This window comes from Syngnathus acus, chromosome 21, assembly GCF_901709675.1.
Source record: "Syngnathus acus chromosome 21, fSynAcu1.2, whole genome shotgun sequence".
NCBI lineage: Eukaryota > Metazoa > Chordata > Actinopteri > Syngnathiformes > Syngnathidae > Syngnathus > Syngnathus acus.
Genome location: NC_051105.1, coordinates 2,621,818 through 2,639,578, shown reverse-complemented (window position 1 = coordinate 2,639,578; position 17,761 = coordinate 2,621,818). Strand labels below are relative to the sequence as shown.

General features: G+C 43.1%; 3 protein-coding genes and 1 long non-coding RNA gene across 9 annotated transcripts; 2 read left to right on the top strand and 2 right to left on the bottom strand.

Annotated features, from left to right (window-relative positions):
- Positions 1-113: 113 nt before the first annotated feature.
- On the top strand, positions 114-1,151 carry LOC119139871 (cytochrome c oxidase assembly factor 5). The gene is made up of 3 exons (XM_037280922.1): positions 114-347; positions 662-745; positions 820-1,151. Exons 1-3 carry the CDS (start codon positions 246-248, stop codon positions 859-861), a joined length of 228 nt encoding a protein of 75 aa, XP_037136817.1. The 5' UTR covers positions 114-245; the 3' UTR covers positions 862-1,151.
- si:dkey-4e7.3 (uncharacterized protein LOC402865 homolog) lies at positions 1,149-4,241 on the bottom strand. 6 transcript variants are annotated; one of them, XM_037280920.1, is made up of 8 exons: positions 4,008-4,240; positions 3,836-3,928; positions 3,456-3,501; positions 3,092-3,279; positions 2,277-2,456; positions 1,940-2,051; positions 1,724-1,860; positions 1,149-1,635 (listed from the first exon to the last, which is right to left on the bottom strand). In XM_037280920.1, the coding sequence occupies exons 4-8, from the start codon at positions 3,269-3,271 to the stop codon at positions 1,288-1,290; spliced, it is 957 nt and encodes a 318-aa protein (XP_037136815.1). In that variant the 5' UTR covers positions 3,272-3,279; positions 3,456-3,501; positions 3,836-3,928; positions 4,008-4,240; the 3' UTR covers positions 1,149-1,287. The 6 variants fall into 6 exon arrangements, with proteins under 6 accessions (XP_037136815.1, XP_037136812.1, XP_037136813.1 ...); XM_037280917.1 differs by lacking the exon at positions 3,836-3,928 and having other exon boundaries at positions 1,149-1,516; positions 1,550-1,635; positions 3,456-3,547; XM_037280918.1 differs by having other exon boundaries at positions 3,456-3,553; positions 3,838-3,928; positions 4,008-4,239.
- A 667-nt stretch (positions 4,242-4,908) lies between these two features.
- LOC119139872 lies at positions 4,909-6,043 on the top strand. Its single transcript, XR_005101470.1, has 3 exons — positions 4,909-5,019; positions 5,641-5,749; positions 5,959-6,043. It is a non-coding gene; the product is annotated as an uncharacterized LOC119139872 (long non-coding RNA).
- Positions 6,044-6,943: 900 nt separating this feature from the next.
- On the bottom strand, positions 6,944-16,970 carry inpp4aa (inositol polyphosphate-4-phosphatase type I Aa). Its single transcript, XM_037280912.1, has 24 exons — positions 16,840-16,970; positions 14,142-14,392; positions 14,009-14,053; positions 13,761-13,879; positions 13,582-13,698; positions 13,412-13,491; positions 13,215-13,332; positions 12,702-12,792; positions 12,484-12,631; positions 12,037-12,167; positions 11,745-11,849; positions 11,449-11,557; positions 11,351-11,368; positions 11,104-11,284; positions 10,660-10,929; positions 10,445-10,592; positions 9,843-9,875; positions 9,154-9,326; positions 8,967-9,090; positions 8,455-8,722; positions 8,223-8,320; positions 8,032-8,144; positions 7,804-7,958; positions 6,944-7,741 (listed from the first exon to the last, which is right to left on the bottom strand). The coding sequence occupies exons 2-24, from the start codon at positions 14,269-14,271 to the stop codon at positions 7,609-7,611; spliced, it is 2,907 nt and encodes a 968-aa protein (XP_037136807.1). The 5' UTR covers positions 14,272-14,392; positions 16,840-16,970; the 3' UTR covers positions 6,944-7,608.
- Between the last annotated feature and the right edge of the window lie 791 nt (positions 16,971-17,761).

Below are 17,761 nucleotides of genomic sequence, written 5' to 3'. Positions count from 1 at the left end.
TTAATCTTTGTCTCAAACCAGTTTTGGCCTACAGTTGTATGCTTTTTTTTTTGGCTCTCGCAGAAACGATGAAAACTACAACTGCTCCCATGGTGCATTTCTGCCAGCATTTCCTGTTTCCCATCATGCAACGCGTTTTCAAAATGGCCCCGGACTGCGTTCACGACAACTAAAATAGATGTCAACCCCTTTGGGTTTCGTACCATTGAGGTTATTTGTGTTATTGTTGTCAACAGAATTTTGCAATGCCGAAATATTACGACGATAAAGAGGAAGATAACCGAGCCTGTGCTGGGCTAAGAGAGGACTTTAAAGCTTGTCTCCTTCAAAATGACTGCGTCCTTAAGGTAAGCCACACCTGCCTATCTGTATTTTATTTGCCCCCCGCATCGCTTTTAATGTGAACGCTTTTGCGTTAAAGTATTTAGAAAAATTGCTTGAATTATGCTCCAAATCTTCAACCATATCTCTTTACTACTTTTGAGTCACGCTCAATCTTGCATAGTAGGCATCTCGGAGGTGAATGTGAGTGTATGTTTGTCAACTCTGCAAACCAGTCCATTGTGTACCTCTCCTCCGCTCTGGATCACCTGCAACAATGGAACTTGTTCTATCCGTATGCAAGTGCATATTGAGAATATATTCCTTTACACCCTTTTAGGAGGGCAAAATGCCTAGCGAATGCTTGAAGGAAGGCCACTGCAAAGCCCTGCAGACGTCATTCTTTGAGTGCAAGAGATCTATGGTGAGTTTGTGAAAAGACTCGGCACCAAGCACTGAAAATGTCCGTTCACATTCTCCACACTCTTTATATCGCAGCTGGACACAAGGTCAAGATTCAGAGGAAGAAAGGGATATTAAAGCACTAACATGGCATCCATATTAAAGACTGCAAGAACTGTGCCAGTTAAGCTTCTCCTCTTCCTGCTTGCTTGAACAGCTCGGGATGTCAGGGAGCAACAAAGGACTGACAGTTTCAAGAAAAGTGCACTTTGAGGCAAGTTATTTCACACTTAAGCAAATTAAGACAGACATTTTTGCTTTTACCATTTATTAGTTTTTGCAGGTGGAGTATTATGAAACTGTGCCTATTGTTGAAAACTAGATAGTAGAGCCACACTGAAAATAAAGTTGATTTATGAGTCAAGCACTACTTAATCGTCCTCTCAAAAAAGAGCCAGTGTACTCATTTTATTCATGTGAAGAAAAACATTAACCTAGTTCAGTGTGACTCCGTTTAAAAAGGAGGCGGGTGGATGGAATCGACTATTCTTCAAGCATTAAGAACTATTTCAAGGCGGCCATCATCATCTCCTTAAACCTCTCCATGTCCACCTTCTTCATGATAAGAGCCTTGTGAGTCTTCTTGAGCAATCCCACCTTGTCCACCACCATCATGCCTCGCGTGTGCGTGCCTGTCAGCTCCACGCTGACCGGGTAACAGTCGGTCTCGGTGACTAACGCGTCATCCACGGCGGCGGCCGCGGCGTACGAGTCACAGGAAACGAATCCGCTGCCGCCCACGAGCTCCTTCTGGACGCGCTCGCCGAGTGACGCCTCGATGCTGTGGCGGAAGATGCGTGCCATGAAGCGAGCTTTGTGTGTAGGCTGCGCCAGCCACGCGTCACAGAACTCCTTTTAGAACATGTAAAGCAGAGAGATGCTGTTCAGGTTCAAAAAATCATCAACTCTGCTGTCATGTTTGTTTCACAAAAGTGCTCACCCAGGACAGCTTGCTGTAGCACGTGAACTCCCAACATGCCAAGTAGGTTGGACACTGGTAATCGTTCAGCACGATGTACGCCGCTTCCGGATCAGCTGTGAAGTTAAACTCCCCGCACACTGTGGTGTTCCCTCGTGCTGCTCAAAGCAGCCGCAAATGTGTCACTTAAGAACTCCACACGGTCGTCTATTGTCGATGACGTACGACTTGACTGACATTCAGTGTTGCCTCCCATGATGTAGAGCCCCCGCAGCTTGCTCGGCAAAGACGGCTCCAACCTTACGGCCAGAGCCAGGTTGGTGAGCGGCGCCGTGGCAACCAGTGATACCTTGCAGAGATGGGAGAGAAGCACACACACAGGTCCCATAACAGCGTGGATTGTATTTTCTCTCGTGCAAGCAGATGTGACAACTGTTTTTTTCCAGACAGACTTGGCGATTGAATTTCACACGAGCAACTAAAATTTCTAATACGTCTCATGCGATGATAAACGACCAATAAATGTACAACTTTATTAGTTAGGGAGGAACTTAGGACAGGTGCAGTCGCTCACCTCTCCAGGGTTCTCATTGACAATTCTGATCATAGCTGACACGGCGCCTTCGTCCTGCACCAGGTCCACGCTGGGAGCGTTCGGGTCAGGGGCGTCTCCGAGGCCGTCCAGCCCGTGGAAGTGGCTCGCGTTCATCGTGTTGCCAAGGAGGGGCTTGGCAGCACCTTTAAACACTGGAATCTAGCACATGAAATGAAGCACTCAAGGGGTTGAGTTTAAGATTCTACCTGAACAAAATTGACAAGACTGGAGTTGTAATGTAAGATATTGAAAATTAAGTTCTATTTTTTTCAAGAAAATTCTAGCTTTATGAGAGTATTGTCAAAGCCTATCCAAGTAGTCTTTTTTTTTTTTCAGAAAAAAGTTAATGATACAAGAATACTTTCAGTGAAAATACCACAGTGGAGTGATAATGTTGCCAGACTGAAGTTGTAATCGTACATTAAACAGTTGTAGTAATAAAAAAGAACGTCATATTTTTTCACCAAATTATATGTGAAGTCATAATGTCCTGAAAATCATTTCTGTTTTTTCTAACAAGTAATGTTACAAGATTTATTTACAAGGAGTAACATTAAAAAAAATCAAGCCACATTTCAAAAAGTCACAATATTATGAAAATCAAGCCATCATTTGAACAAAATCAAACATCTTTGGAAAGAAAAATGTAACAAACATTTACTGAGGCTTCCTGGTTGGAGGACAAGTAAATCATTGTCAGTCCCTGAAGGTCACATGAGCGCAGTCAACTTGACTCATGTGATGCAACCTCTTCCAAATCTCCATATTTCCAAGTCAAACCAAAATGGACCCACCTCTAGCCGATCACAAGCTTGCAAAACCCGCAGCGTGTTCCTGCACACGTTCTCCACTGTGGTGTTTCCGTGCACGCACGTCACTCCCAGCAGGTCCACGTTGGGGGCGGCTAGTGCTAACATGATGGCCTGCGCGTCATCCACACCACAGTCCACATCCATCAGCAGCTTCTTGCTCATTCTGGAGGCTTTTTTGCACAATTTACCAGTTAAGTTTATGTTTACAGCAAGTACAGTTCAGTTGCTTGTATCCACTTTGGACTTTTACGCTACTGTATTTGATTGTTTGTCAAAATGGCATTACTTGGAGAGCCAAGTATTTTTTTTTAGGTGGAGAAACACTAACTTAGGCGACCACACTTACCTTTTGGATCTAAAAATGAAGTGAAGCGTGTGATTGCTGACGTCTTCAGAAAGTAGAAACAATGACAGTTGATAGCTGTTGTTGCCAAGAAACTGTTGTTAGAATGTTACAAGAATAAAGTTAGATGATTTCATGTTAAAAGAAAAGGTCAAATGTTACAAAATGAAAGGTTGTTGAAAGGCATGTCACGTTTTTTTTGCAGGAATCTGTAGCAGTACTACATCAAAACATTACACAGTACTGAGAATAAAGTTAAAAAATATAAGGTCCCAAAAAGTCAATGTTGAGAAAACCTTTGCTGAGAAAAATACGTCATAGTATAATGACAAGAACATGTCAAAATATGACTTTGATTTTCATAAAATTAATATCTAATCCCCTCCCCAGGCGTCCTCGAAAATATGAGGTGTCCTCTTTTTTCCGCAACCCAAATCTGGTTACCCTCGCGTTACTCTCTCACGCTCACGTCGATACTAAAACAGGAAATTCACAGTGCATATAAAGCAACAATTTTCTCTTCTAATGTTAATAATTGAATGAATTTGGGATTACCTCGGTGCAAAGCTGCGGCACAAGACGGTTACACACAGCGCCATGCAAGAGAAGGCTCAAGAGACTAAGAACTTTCGAAGCACGTACATTTTTGCATTTTCAAATGTACACAATAAAACCTTACTCGAATTTAAGACATCCTAAAAATGTAGCATAACATTTGTGTGGGTTAAAAACTATATACATAATTACGGAGGGCTCAACTTCATGCTGGAGGACCAGCGGCATGAAACGTCATTTCCGGTTGTTGCCCTGTGTCAAACTCAAGGCCCGGGGGCCAGATACGGCCCGCCACATCATTTTATGTGCCCCGCGAAGACAAATTGTGCATCAAATTCGTGTGTCATTACTAGAATTGCAAACACTTTGTTTTTAGGGGCTGGTTAATGATGAAGTGGTACACTCGCCTGTCTTGATTGCAAGCACCATGAGTTCGATTCTCACGCATGTGTGTGAGTGTGTGACTTAAATAAAAGAAAAAGCATTTTCTTTTGAGCTCATTAACGTGAGCGAGATGCTTTTTCATCATTACGGTATTCACTGAATAAGTAAGTGTTGCGGTGACCTGAGAGGTGCGCACCTGTCTGTGGGGGCATGTGACCACAAGGGGGCACTGCAGGGGTATGACGTGAACGCGCAGCACGCAGTGGAGCTCCTCAGAGCGCCTCAACAGTTGAGCGCAATCAACCTGATTGGGAGCACGCGCACGCGCACGCCACGGTTCATAAGCAGCAAACAGCTCCATTCTCTTGTCCAGTGAGCAGCAGCAACAGCAAAAAACAAAAACTCATGGGAAGAGGAGACCAAAGAGACTACCGGTGAGCTCACAGTTCTCAACTGGACTCATTTAGTTGAGTCTTTATGACAAGCATTAAGTTGTGTATTGAATGGCTAACTTTGTTCAAGACCTTTTCTTTCTTTCATTTGGTGAAATGAACTGAACTTTATCTACATTGTTTATTTGGAAGAAAATTGTACCTTTTGTTTAAACTCATCCATTTTTTTTGTATGTGTTTTTAAAGGTTTTTCACGTGGATTGTTTCGCTCATTAAAAACCCGAACAAACGGGTAAAGGAAAAAACTCATGGGAAGAGGAGACCAAAGAGACTACCGGTGAGCTCACAGTTCTCAACTGGACTCATTTAGTTGAGTCTTTATGACAAGCATTAAGTTGTGTATTGAATGGCTAACTTTGTTCAAGACCTTTTCTTTCTTTCATTTGGTGAAATGAACTGAACTTTATCTACATTGTTTAATTGGAAGGAAATTGTACCTTTTTTGTTTAAACTCATTCATTTTTTTTGTATGTTTTAAAGGCTTTTCACCTTGTTTCGCTCATTAAAAACCCGAACAAACGGGTAAAGGAAAAAACTCGTGGGAAGAGGAGACCAAAGACTACCGGTGAGCTCACAGTTCTCAACTGGACTTTAACTTTAACTTAACTTGACTCATTTAGTTGAGTCTTTATGACAAGTATTAAGTTGTGTATTGACTTTTGTTTGAATGGCTAACTTGATGTTCAAGACCTTTTCTTTCTTTCTTTTGGTGAACTGAACTTTATCTACATTGTTTATTTGGAAGAGAATTGTACCGTTTGTTTAAACTCATCCATTTTATTTTATGTGTTTTAAAGGCTTTTCACCTTGATTGTTTCGCTCATTAAAAACCCGAACAAAGAGTGGAATCCCAGTCTGGTCAAGTCCTCAAGTGTGGAAACCCATGACGTTAAAATACACTTGTAAGTACGTAAATAAATAATATTGGCCTAGTTCTGAACACAAATTGTTGCGATACAGCTGGACGATCTAATCTACCGTACCTTCCACATAATGGAAAATCGTTCAGTTACGTTGTCTGTCGCGATACGTCATTGTCATATTTTAAATAAATCACAATTTTCAACAAAATTAGTCTGACAATTTTAATCTGGTCGGAAATAGCTGCTTTCAAGGAACTACATGGTGCCAGACCACCCCGGCCTCTTTGCCGGCCACGTCTGGCCCATGTACTTGAAACACAAGAACATCATGGTGAGTCAGTGTGTGTGTGTGTGTGTAAGAAAACAAGAAATAAACATTTCAGGCCACATATTTTTCTCACCCATTTTTGAAGTTGACCATCTTTTATTCAGCAGCCATTTTTACAAGCTCTTCCACCTATGCGCATGTAATTTATGCAATAATCTTAATAACATACATGAACACAAATAGCGCTAAGCAAAATAACTTTCTAAATTAAAATTGGCAGTGTCTGTTACAGTACAGTGAGGTACATGGGGCCTGCTTTGGCAGCAACAAAGGAGGTGCTGTTAAAGCTTAATACAATTTCTGCTTTACCGCAACACTAACTTTTTCTCAATCCCGTGCAAAATAACTTTTTTGTAACAATGTGCATAATTCCGCTGAATGCGGCAACTCAAACAAATACATGCTGAATGGGGTTCTTATCCTCCAAGCACTTCAAGAGATTCCAGTGTGCAATCAAATAACATTCAATTCACATCTGGTGCGCTTGTAACATTTCATGCAATCTGTTTTCCTGCACATTTACTCATTCTATCATAATCTGTGGCATTTAGGTAAAGAAAAATAAAGACCTATCAGTAGATTGCTATGCATGAAGAAGTATTAGGACCAAACTGAAGCTGTCCAAATTCAAAGAGTGCGTCTGTGAAGGTAGCATTTTTCAGCTGTGTGACGTCAGTTCCAGAAAGATTTTAAAAAGACAATTGGTAGGCTGGGTCTTTGGACGCCTTCAAAAGCTCCACATGTACATAGTCTCTGTGGACCATATCAATTTCGACAGCAATTGCAATCGGGTGTCCCGGAAGTGAAGTCATGCAACCGTAAAAGCTGCCGACCGAGGATGCATCCTGTTGATTTGGACACAGAGTGAAGGGGAAAAAGAAAACTGAAGAGAGTCGAATTTTCTTTAGATTAAATTTGTACTGTTTTGAGAATTATGCTGCATATTTTCAATCAAGACATAAAAGTCATATTTTTAAGATTAAAATTGTAATCTTGTGAGGATTAAGTTTTATTTTCAAGATTAGTCTTAATTTGAGAATAAAGTAATATATTTTCTAGATGAGTGTTATATTGATTTGTAAAATTAAACCAATCTCACAAGACTAGTCATAATTATGAGAATAGTTTGACAGTTTCAAGATTGAAGCAAAAAAATAGAATAAAGTTTATATATGTATAGTTTTAACATTAAAAATGTCATGAGAATAAAGTCTTAGATCTTCATTGTTAAAGTTGTAATATTGTGAGAATAGGAGAATTTTGAAATCCGCTTGTTAAAATTTGAGTCAAGAGGAATAAAAATAATTGTTTTTTTAAAAGTATTCATTTTTTCCCCCGGATAATACTTGAGTGTTCTTAAATGATTACTCCTAATCTTGTAGTGGTTTTTTTTTCTTCAGTTTGCCACTAATAGTCCTTTGTTGTAATTCAACTGAAAGGAAGCAAAATCACTAGAAAACAATCTACAATAGCACTTGGAAATAAACAAATCTCCTTATTGGTGACTAAACACAACAACTGTCACTGTGTGCGTGTGCGTGTATGCTGTAAATTTGTCAATCTTTCTTCTCCAGTTAGGATTCAACTTTCCCGTACGTGCCCTCCGGGGGGCGATATTCTTTGGGGAAGGCCTTGAGCTGGAGTGAGTTAAAGGCGTATTTGCGACATCCCACATTCTTCATCGTATTCTCCCGTCTACAGCCCTCGCTGCAAGAACGAGTGGGTTAGGGTTAAGCTTAGGAGTGATAAGCATCTGGCGAGCAACTGACCTGCGCATACAGTCCAGGGCCTGGTAGAAGACCTGCGGCGCCAAAGCGTGTTCCTGCTGCAGGATGTGACACTGCTCCAGTGTCAACGACATAGCCGTGCGGTCCTTGGCACTCTTGCAGCTTGTGAAGCGCACGCCGTTCAGGCGTCGGCACGCCTGCAGCAGACATGTATATTTTTGGGTCCAAATATGAGGTCACAGAGGTTGACGATTTGTTTAAGCAGTGTACCTCTGCTGCCTGCCACAAAATCTCCACATTCTTGCTCTTTTTGGCGTTGACGTTGTGGCTAAGCTGTTTGAGCAAATCGGGCAGATTGGTGGTGCTGCGTGAGCGAGGAAGACCTACGAGGAGAACCAACAGTGGAGGTGAGGGAGACATTTTTACTGCCGTCTTGATGCTTTAAAGCAGAGTGGACTGACAATCTTCCGGCAGGACTTCTTTAAAGTGGTCGTAGTACAAGCTGAGACGAGCCATGCTCTCCGTATTGATTACGTCCTGCAGAGATGTGTCACCAAACCTGCACGCACACCAACAATCATCAAATGAATCAATATTATTCGTCCACTCGAACATGGAAACTTGCTGAACTTGATTGAATTCCTATTCAATCTGCATTTTTATAGTAATTCTGTCTTAACGACTATAACTTACTTCTCAGCCAGCGTTTGCTGCTCATTGATGCCTACGTTGAAGAGGACGGGTTGCACGCGCAGCAGCATGCCATTTTGGATTTCCCGCGGCAGACCGTCAAAAATGGCGGCGGGGATGGGGACCCTGACATTAAAGCCGTTCCTGTTTCCTGTGATGACGGGAAGCATGTCCGGACTGAAGACCGTACTCGCTTGCGTGATCTTAAAGGTGACGTTCCTCAGGTCGGTCACCCCGACGCTCATGTCCTCCAACATGGCAAGCTCCTCACCTAAAGGTGCCAAAACACATTGGATATAAAGCAGTCTCACCACTGACGCACGTGCTCAAATGGTGATAGAACGTAATCTACGCTTGGCGTAAAAGTGGACCCTTGTGAGGAAAAGCAGCTCAGAAAATGGATGGATGGATGGCTAACCCTCATTATCATCTTAAAAACATGCATTTGAAAATTTTCGCGCTGGGGTGGAGTATTAGGATAAGCAAGCGTACGTCCGTGCACACTCACACATTACCGTAGGTGCTGAGCAAGCTCTCATACTGCACCAACAGGCCGATGGTGTGGAGCTGCTTGAGGAAGCCCGAGTCACACAGGCTGTTCCTCAGCTTGAGGACGAAGCCGCAGATAAGAGCTGTCAGCTGTAAGCACACCAGCAAAAATCTTCATTTTCATCCCGTTGCAGGCGGCCGCAGAGAACTGACCGTCTGGCAGAAGACAACGTCGCGGCGGTACTGCAGTGTGAGGCTCATGGCGATGGTAGGGGCACTGTCCTGCATGAGGAGGAACACCATGGCTTTCTTGGCTTTGTCGCTCATTAGCGAGGCGCGGTCGCTCAGCGTGGAGAGAAGAGGGTGCAGGGCCTCGGCCCACTCGCCTGCGGGAAAGAGGCAACGTTTGTGGTACAGCACACCTTATTTTCCAAGCCATCCTTCATTGTTTGCTGACAAACCCGCCTAGTCGCGTTTTAGCCGTTTGTTCTGAAATGCTCCAAGAGAAATTATGAACCTTTTTAGCCGGGGTGTCAATCACTCACTAATTGTATTTATTTATAAATGTTACATTATTATTCTATTGTATATTTATTCTATACCTCTCTGTGGAAAAATCAAATCTACCCCTATGCCTACAAAATAAATCCATGGAAATACCCAAGCGCAGCATTAATAGTTATTAAATGAATGTATATAGTGCATTTCATTTATTGATGTTGGAGTTTCCCTCTTAACACACCATAGTTTGGATTAGCCCCTTCTTTTTTTAATCAATGCCTCCAACAATTCCAAAGACAGACTCCGTAAATTTCGTTGTACCCACAGAGTCAAGTATGTGGAGATCTTGAGTGACATCATGCACGATGAAGTAAACTTGATAGTCTTGATTCAGGCCTTACCTGGAGATGTTTTTCCCCGCTCAGGACTGCTCCCTAAGCAGGGAGAGGGAGTATGAGTCAACACATGTTTATTCAAGTGTTTCTTTTCTTGCATGCCGGGAGATGTGGTCAAAATGTGAGCATTTGTTTTTCAGAATAAATTCGCGGGCACGGGGAGAACATGCAAACTCCACACAGGGAGGGCCAGAGTTAGAATCGAACCTGCACCCTCCTAAGTGCGAGGTGGACGTGCTAACCAGTGCCACACCATGCTGCCGACAAACATTTCAATATATATTGAAGCTGTTTTTAGTCACCAATTTCAAATTTGAATCGACACTTCGCCCTGGTGGCCAAGGCGCACAAACGAGGGGAAACGTCATTGTGTGATACTGTTTAGCGCAGTGTTTCATATTTGAACAAATGCTCGATTCTTTCGTTGGTGCTTTTGTGGAACTGGAACAGATTGCTGGTATTTCCATTTATTTTAATGCTGACGATAAAGTCAATGCACCGCTGTTTTATGTTAATCACGTACAGTTAGTTTACCATGGATACTTCATTCTTGCAGTAATACATGTGTGAATGACTCCTCGACGACTATGACAACATAAGAGGTTGACCTTTTTTGCTGTTTGTAGTGTCTTCACTGGCCAACGCAAACACATCATCAGAGCTGCTGTCGCTCTGTAGCTGATCCCCTCGCAGCATCCTGTCCACCTTCTGGATAACACATTCGAGACTCTTGTCCACATTCAGCCACACCTTCTCCTGCACACACATTAGGATAAAGATTCGTAAACAAGTCCACACATGAGGCTCGTGGACGTTCTCGTACCCACTCCTCCGCATTCAAGGAGGCTCGCTTGTTTTTAATCGCGTCGATGCTGTCAGGGGGGGTGGCGAGGCGGGAGGGCGAGGTAGCCACCCTCGAAGGGGACGATGGGTGGTGAGCCGGCGAGCGCGAGGGCGAGCGCGAGGAAGGCGAGAGGGAGGATGAGGAAGGGGACGGAGTGCCTTGCAGGGCGTACGCTGGGCGTGCGGCGGCCAGGGCGATGATGGCCGAGGACAAGAGCTTGGAGTCGCATACGCTCACCAACTGGCGAGTCTGAAAGAGGCCAGCAGATAGATTGTTCAGTAAAACTTAAATGTTGAGTAAGAGGCAGCACAGCAGAGCAGTGGTTAGCACGTGCGCCTCACAATTCAGGGCTTTTCCCCACCCCACAACAACGAGGCGCTCTAAAGCAGCGCAAAAGAAGCAAATCCTCATTGTTGTGCAAACCTTCTCCTTGAGGACAGCTAAAGTTCTCTCCAGCGCGTTGGCCGAGCGCTCCTTGGCCGCTCTGGTCAGACGCTCAATGTAGTAGCACACTTGGGTCTTCAGCGTGTTAATTTGGCCAATCAGCTCCTTTGCTCTGACGATATCCTGCGGCTGGTACGCCATTCCTCTCGGCCCGGCGGAACTATGCAAAACCATTTCGATTTGGGAGGTAAATGTGCGGCCACACCAATGACATCATCAGTCTCACCTTTCTTCCTCGTAGGAGCTGGCAGTGCAAAAAAAAAACAGGAAAAGGGTGCTGTTTATTCTCAATGTGGGTGCGCGGAGTAAATGCGTCCTACTTACTGTTGTCTGGCCTCTTCAAGCTTTTGCAGGAGCTTCCTCAGGCCGCAGACTTTAAAGCCTTGATGATGTGCAGCGGGTGCGCCGTTAGTCACCACGTCGTACGTGTGGTCTGATCGAACGACACGGGGCAAGGGTCAGTGACATCAACGCTAAATACGTTACAGTTCTGTCAAAAAATATTAGGTGCCCAATCTAATAAGATCCAATGCAAGAAAGGTGTCAAAAATTCCACCTTAACGAAGATAATAATACTCGGCTCTTAATTACTGGATGTCATTGGATTGTGAGTGAGTTACCATAGCCGGAATCTCCTTGTACTCTCATCCTCTGGATGTGCAAATTTGTCGGAATAAATTCCAACTTGCGCTCAGCCTTCAGTGTGCTGGATTTAAAAGAAGGTCCTGAAAGAGAAGAAAGGCTACTGCTTATTTTCATTTGAACTCAGTTACCAACCAAAACATGATCACCTACCAAAGCATGAAGAGTAAAAGTTTTGTAATGTGTTTATTTCCTTCTATCTAGAATAACGTGGCTTTGCTTAAATGTTGTGTTCCTGTATATGCTATACATTCAACTTGTGGCTCTTACCTTTGTATTCATGCAGGTCACTAATGGTCTCCTGATATGTGAGAATGATGGTCTGGTACTGAGTGATGATCTGCCTCCTGAGGTTCTCCCAGCACGGAGACAACTCGCCCAGTTCTTCCAGTTCACAACACCTGTGAGGTGAAAGGTGGACAGTCTCAGGGAAATGAAATGAAATGCAACCAGAAGTTGTATGCGTTAATAACGCTCAGAGACATCATCGCCACTCTCAATTGAATATTGCAGACGGATTCCGGTGATGGAAAAGGGGAAAATTGGTGATCAAAACAGAAGAGGAAGTGAAGTGGAACCAGGTAGACACGAATTTCCAGATACCATGTAAAGGGCCCTGAGCAGTTTACTGTATTTGCACTATGGCTGGATTCTTCCTATTTAGTGTTCTAGCTGACGATTATTAATACCATTCAAATAATTATCTGGCAATGTTACCTGACAGCGTCTTCTTCCAGAAGCAACTTCACAAACTGTCGAGGGATGTGCAGGGAGAGCACGCTCTCAGCCATCTGCTCGAGGACGCGGAGATGGTTGCCGTCCGTCGTGGGGAAACGGTACGTGTGCGACATGACACCTCCGAACACTGACCGGAAACATCGGCGTGACACCATCAAAACTTTCTTGAAGTTCGGATGCTCTCTGATGATACTCACCGGCCTTCAGCAGGGGGTCTTTACACAGGGACGAAGACTTGGACTTGATGCCTTTAGATTCAGTCAGGCTTTCGTCGACTGGAAGAACCATCTAGAACCGTATCCCCATTGTTATTCCCGATATGACTTTTCATTTCAACATACTGAGGCAAAGTATTCACACATTCTATGTCGGAAGAAGTCTAGATACTTTCTAAATACCCTACCATTTTAGTGGAACAAAAGACACTGAAATGTACAAAAGAAAAAACTAATATTTGATAATAAATGAATGTATATATGATACCTGACTTATAGTCTCATAGTGAGAAAATAGCGTTAGAGAGCCAGCTAGCATCGGCTTGGTTTTTAGCTATTGAAACAACTCTGTCACAAAGCTTTGCTAACATTGTTTAGTGATTAACAAAAAATACATTAACAAGGTACTTCTACTTTGTTACTTGCCACCCCTGGATGTTGACCTTTTTTTTTTTTTAAAAAGGCAATGTATGGTCTACAAGCAATTCCACTCACCCTTCCGTTAACGGTGTCTCCTCGCTGTAGTTTGGCGACCGAAGCTTTCTGCTCATGTTTCTCCTCAATCTGCCAGGCGATGACTGTGAGGTTGCCCACGCGCTCATTCTCGGCCGACCTGGAAGTAAACTCAATGAGCGGGATCCCCAGTCCAGATGGGGGGGTCACTTGAAAGGAGGAAAACACTGAGATGGTACCTGAGAGCCAGGTGCAGACGATGGTGTTTGTCCTGCAGGAGCTCCTTCAACGAAAATATGGCCGAGCCCAGCAAGTACATCTGTTTGACAGAAGGCACAAGCGGTATTTCCGAGAGTTCACCAAACGTTTTGGTTTGATCGTGACACCAAAAAATCCGGATGTGACTTACAGTGCCCTGGGAGCGATCCTTCACATCATAGACAGAGAGCTTGACCTGCGTCTGCTGTGTGATTAGAGAGTCCTGGAAGAAGGCCACGCTGCTCAAGAAGATGGGGTTACTCGTCCCCTGCAGGCAACATGGAAGAAGGTCTATGTTGTCCTTAAGAGGAGCGAGGAAGGTTTGTGTACCTCAATAATTTCTGTTTGAGAGTGTTTGGTCCAGAAGGCTTGGGGGGGAGTGGTGCAGCTGACGGCCACAAAGCTGCTGGGCTTACGGTCCACAGTGGGTGTGACCAGCTCGCTGCAGACTGGAGGAAACAGGAAGTTGTAGAGCAGTCACTCATTCTTTCCCTGGCTCCTTTCATAAATTAAACAAAATACTGGATTTGTGAGGTCTAAGTTCATGTCCAAAGTCCATCTCCAAAACACATTCTTACCCAAAGTGAACTCTAACACTGGCTCGTCCGTGTCCTGACTGTTGCCTGTAGACCGAAGAGATGGAGAGCTCAATTGGAATAGCTTTTTGTCATAAATGGAGCAGTGTTACCACGGATACGGTCACATGGTTACCTGACAGAGCCAGCCCCATCATCTCCGATGAAAGATCAAACGTGTTGGCCCGGTAGACTGACCACGGCCTGTGACGGGGGCTGCGCTCTTTCCCAGACATGGACGGGTCACGTCGCGGCTGTGGATGCATCCTTTTTTTTTTTTTTGGTTTTGGTAAGGACCCCGAAGAAATTTCAAGTGAACCTTCAACCTGAACTTCCCTTGCGATATGGACGTCTCGTGCGATGACCTCAGCAGTTACGCATGAGTCACTAATGAAAGGCAAAGAGGAAGAGGAGTGGGTGTAAGTCTGATGTCGCCATGGAGACAGATGACACAGACACTGATGATAATGATGCTGACATCATCCTCTCACCCAGCTGGCTGCATTTAAATTATCTGCTTCCATGCGCCGACTCTGTTGATGTGCAAATGTAGGCAGTGGCAAAGCTTTCCCAGTGTGAACTTTCACATGACTAAAAATACCCCTGCTCAATCTGCTCATGTTAAAAGGTGGAATATTTTTGTTCCACAAACTGCTCAGAAAATTGGAAGCATAGAATGAATCAAAACATAAGTGAGGTGTGTCCCTATACTTTTCCCAATACGACATGACCAGTTGCTAGTTACCTGGGAATGGGAAATAAAGTAACAATGGGGTCCCATCCACACCTATAACCTTAGGTGAGATGGGAAATTTGATAAATATTTCTGAAATTGAAGTCTGAAGAGAAGTTTTTAAAGCTCATAAAATAAATTGTAATTTTAAAAAGCATCATTGCAAGGTACCACTACTACTACTGATAATAATAATAATAATGATTGTTATGATAAAAATACTACATTGACCACTGACTACATTGTAGGATGGGTAAAATAAAAATAAAATGCTAATAACAATGTTTGTAAAAAAAGGTAAAAACAAATAATCAAAAACTATTTCAAAAGAATTGGGGGGAAATATATTACAAAATGAGTAATGGAGTCATAAAAATGGTGATTGTCTCCACTGTCTAAACTGTAAATAAAAAATATGCCTAATTAATTGTAAAATCCTCTAAGGTAAGTTTAAAAAAAAAAAAAATCCAAATTAGTGTCCTGTAAAACAGAACTTCAATATACAGTAGATGATGATGTGACTTTACACCAACAGATACAGAAGTGCTTTAATCATGCGTGTGTGTGTGTGAGTTTCAATGTGCGTATGTCATTGTGTGTTCATGTGTAAGAGCATCCGCCATGGCGCTCTATTTTTACATATGAGTCTGTTTTGACGTCACCCGCCCAGTCCCACACATGCTGCTCTTCTGCTCAGTCACAGATGATATACCTCATATAGCCTGTGTGTGTGAAAAGAAAATGTGAATGTTGGTTTTTGGGATAAAACTGCCCGAGACACGGTGGGATGCTCTGTAGGAGTGTCACAGTCGGTTTGGTACATCGACCCAGGGAGTCACAGATCATTGTGGTGACATGTGTTTGACAACCACCACCATCCTCAGATGCATGTGGCGAGCTTCTCCATTATGTCGCTCATTAAGCGACCCCCCCACAAATATGAGGAAAGCAAACATCATGTTGCTTTGAATGCATTAGTTGGAACCAGACACGCCAGCAAAAAACAATCGTGGAGATTGACGGTGGTAACTTCTTCACATAAGATGCTGATTTCATCACTGACTGAGGGTCACTGCAGCAAAGTGGAGTGTGGAGTATACAACTACAGAGCTAAGGCTCATCCAGGTTCAGCTATCATTCACCACTCCACCTTTATGGACGTCATTTCATTTCTATTTAGGTTTTTTTTGTAGCACTGCCTGCAGATCTCCAGTCAGTTCCCTGCTAGAAGCCTACAGATGCAGTCAGCACCAGCTGTTCCCCCCAAATACCGGGTTCTCAATAGAAACGCATCATTAACATTAAGCCGCATCATGAGGCTCCCAGAAAACATGCCGCCAGGATGTGTCACACATTCTTGACGTCACAGCATCACAGTGCGGAGAAAAGCTACAGAGTGTTTATTTGCTCAATCATTGATCAGTCTTTAAGTTTGAACTTTGACTTAGCACACACATTTCCCTTGAGGAAAAACAAATCCAACTAAAGCAAAAAACTTTGCCCTATAATGTCACATGGCATGTCTTTTCCCACATTTCCGCATTCACACTCCTACAGAAATCAAATTTGGTGTTTTGTTTCATATTAGCAGAGCGGACCGGATCCAATATGACTGCGGGAGGTACGTGGCCCATGGACCTCAGGTTGACTACCTCTGCAACACTGATTTGTCACTGGGGTGGTACCCTCAAGCGCCACTTTGTCAATGTCTTTTTGGTCCACCAAAAAGGACTCAAAGGCGCCAAATCGAGTTGTAAATAAATGAAAACATCCCCCTTCCCTCCTAATAATCCACAACCAATGGCCTGGATTTTAATCCCGCATGAAACATGGTGTGTCATCTCGTCTGTTTACTTGGATGCTTGCATCACTTGAACGGCTACTGTGTGTAGTAGTGTCACACAGTTACACAATAATATACACTATTACAAATTTCCGTCATGATGTCTGCTGATGCTTACAAAACGAAGGAGGGGGAGGAGAGAGGGGGAGCACAGATGAAAACAAAAACAGCCACATCGCTTTTCATTTAGCAGCAGCATCTTCTCGCTCTGAATGCGTGACGTCATCAGGTATTTCATGTAAATGTAAGAAATCTGACCTTTGGGAGAATCAAGGAAGAAGACGTGTTGTCATCGTAAGGCGAGCGTTGCTGCACGCACCCATCCTGGCTGCTCGACGGCGTCTGCAGGCTGCACGAGACTCGCCCCGACTCCCTGTGACACCCTGCAACGTCACTTTAAAGCCACTAGAGGGAGCTAAAGGTCTGCTTTGAAGCTGCCTTCATAAACGTTCTCGACTGCTGCTGGTTCATTTGTGGCCTCCATGGTGCCGTGGCATACGCAATTGTGACATCGCCATTGTTGCCGTATTTAAGAACACCGTTATTATTTGGTTTTAAAAAGCAGTCAGTCGAGGATAACGTTGTAGCCTCCTGTACTACTGTGCACTCTTAATTTTTGTATTCATGACATGTTATTTTTACAAAAAACATTGTGTTTGAACTATGTGATAGCAATTATGCTTTACTTTCGTAAATATTTCAGATTTTTGTGATCAAAAACATACGAGGAACTAATAAACTAGTAAAAGTAATGTCAGAATTACAATCAGCATGCATAGTGGATGTAATAGGTAAACATGTCCATGCTCATGCCAGATTTTTGTGAAAAATAAAATGAAGATAAACCTATTCAAAATATTTTCCATCATTAATGAGCTTTATATTTCGTAATACTCGGTTTTAAAATAATCTAAGTCGAAATACACCAGTGAGAATGACATATTGTCGCACAATACTAAACCTGTCTGCCCTTGCCGACAAATTAATTCAAAACTCTTAAACCAATTGACTAAAATCTTAGTAATTTGTAAAATTGTATGAAAACATTACAGTATCATGAAAATGTAAGCAAATGATTTGACCATTCATCGAGGACTAATGTTTAGTAGAAAATGCAAGACTAAAAGGTTGCAATATGTCATTAAAGTGTATTTAATCATCTGAAATGTTTAGACTAACA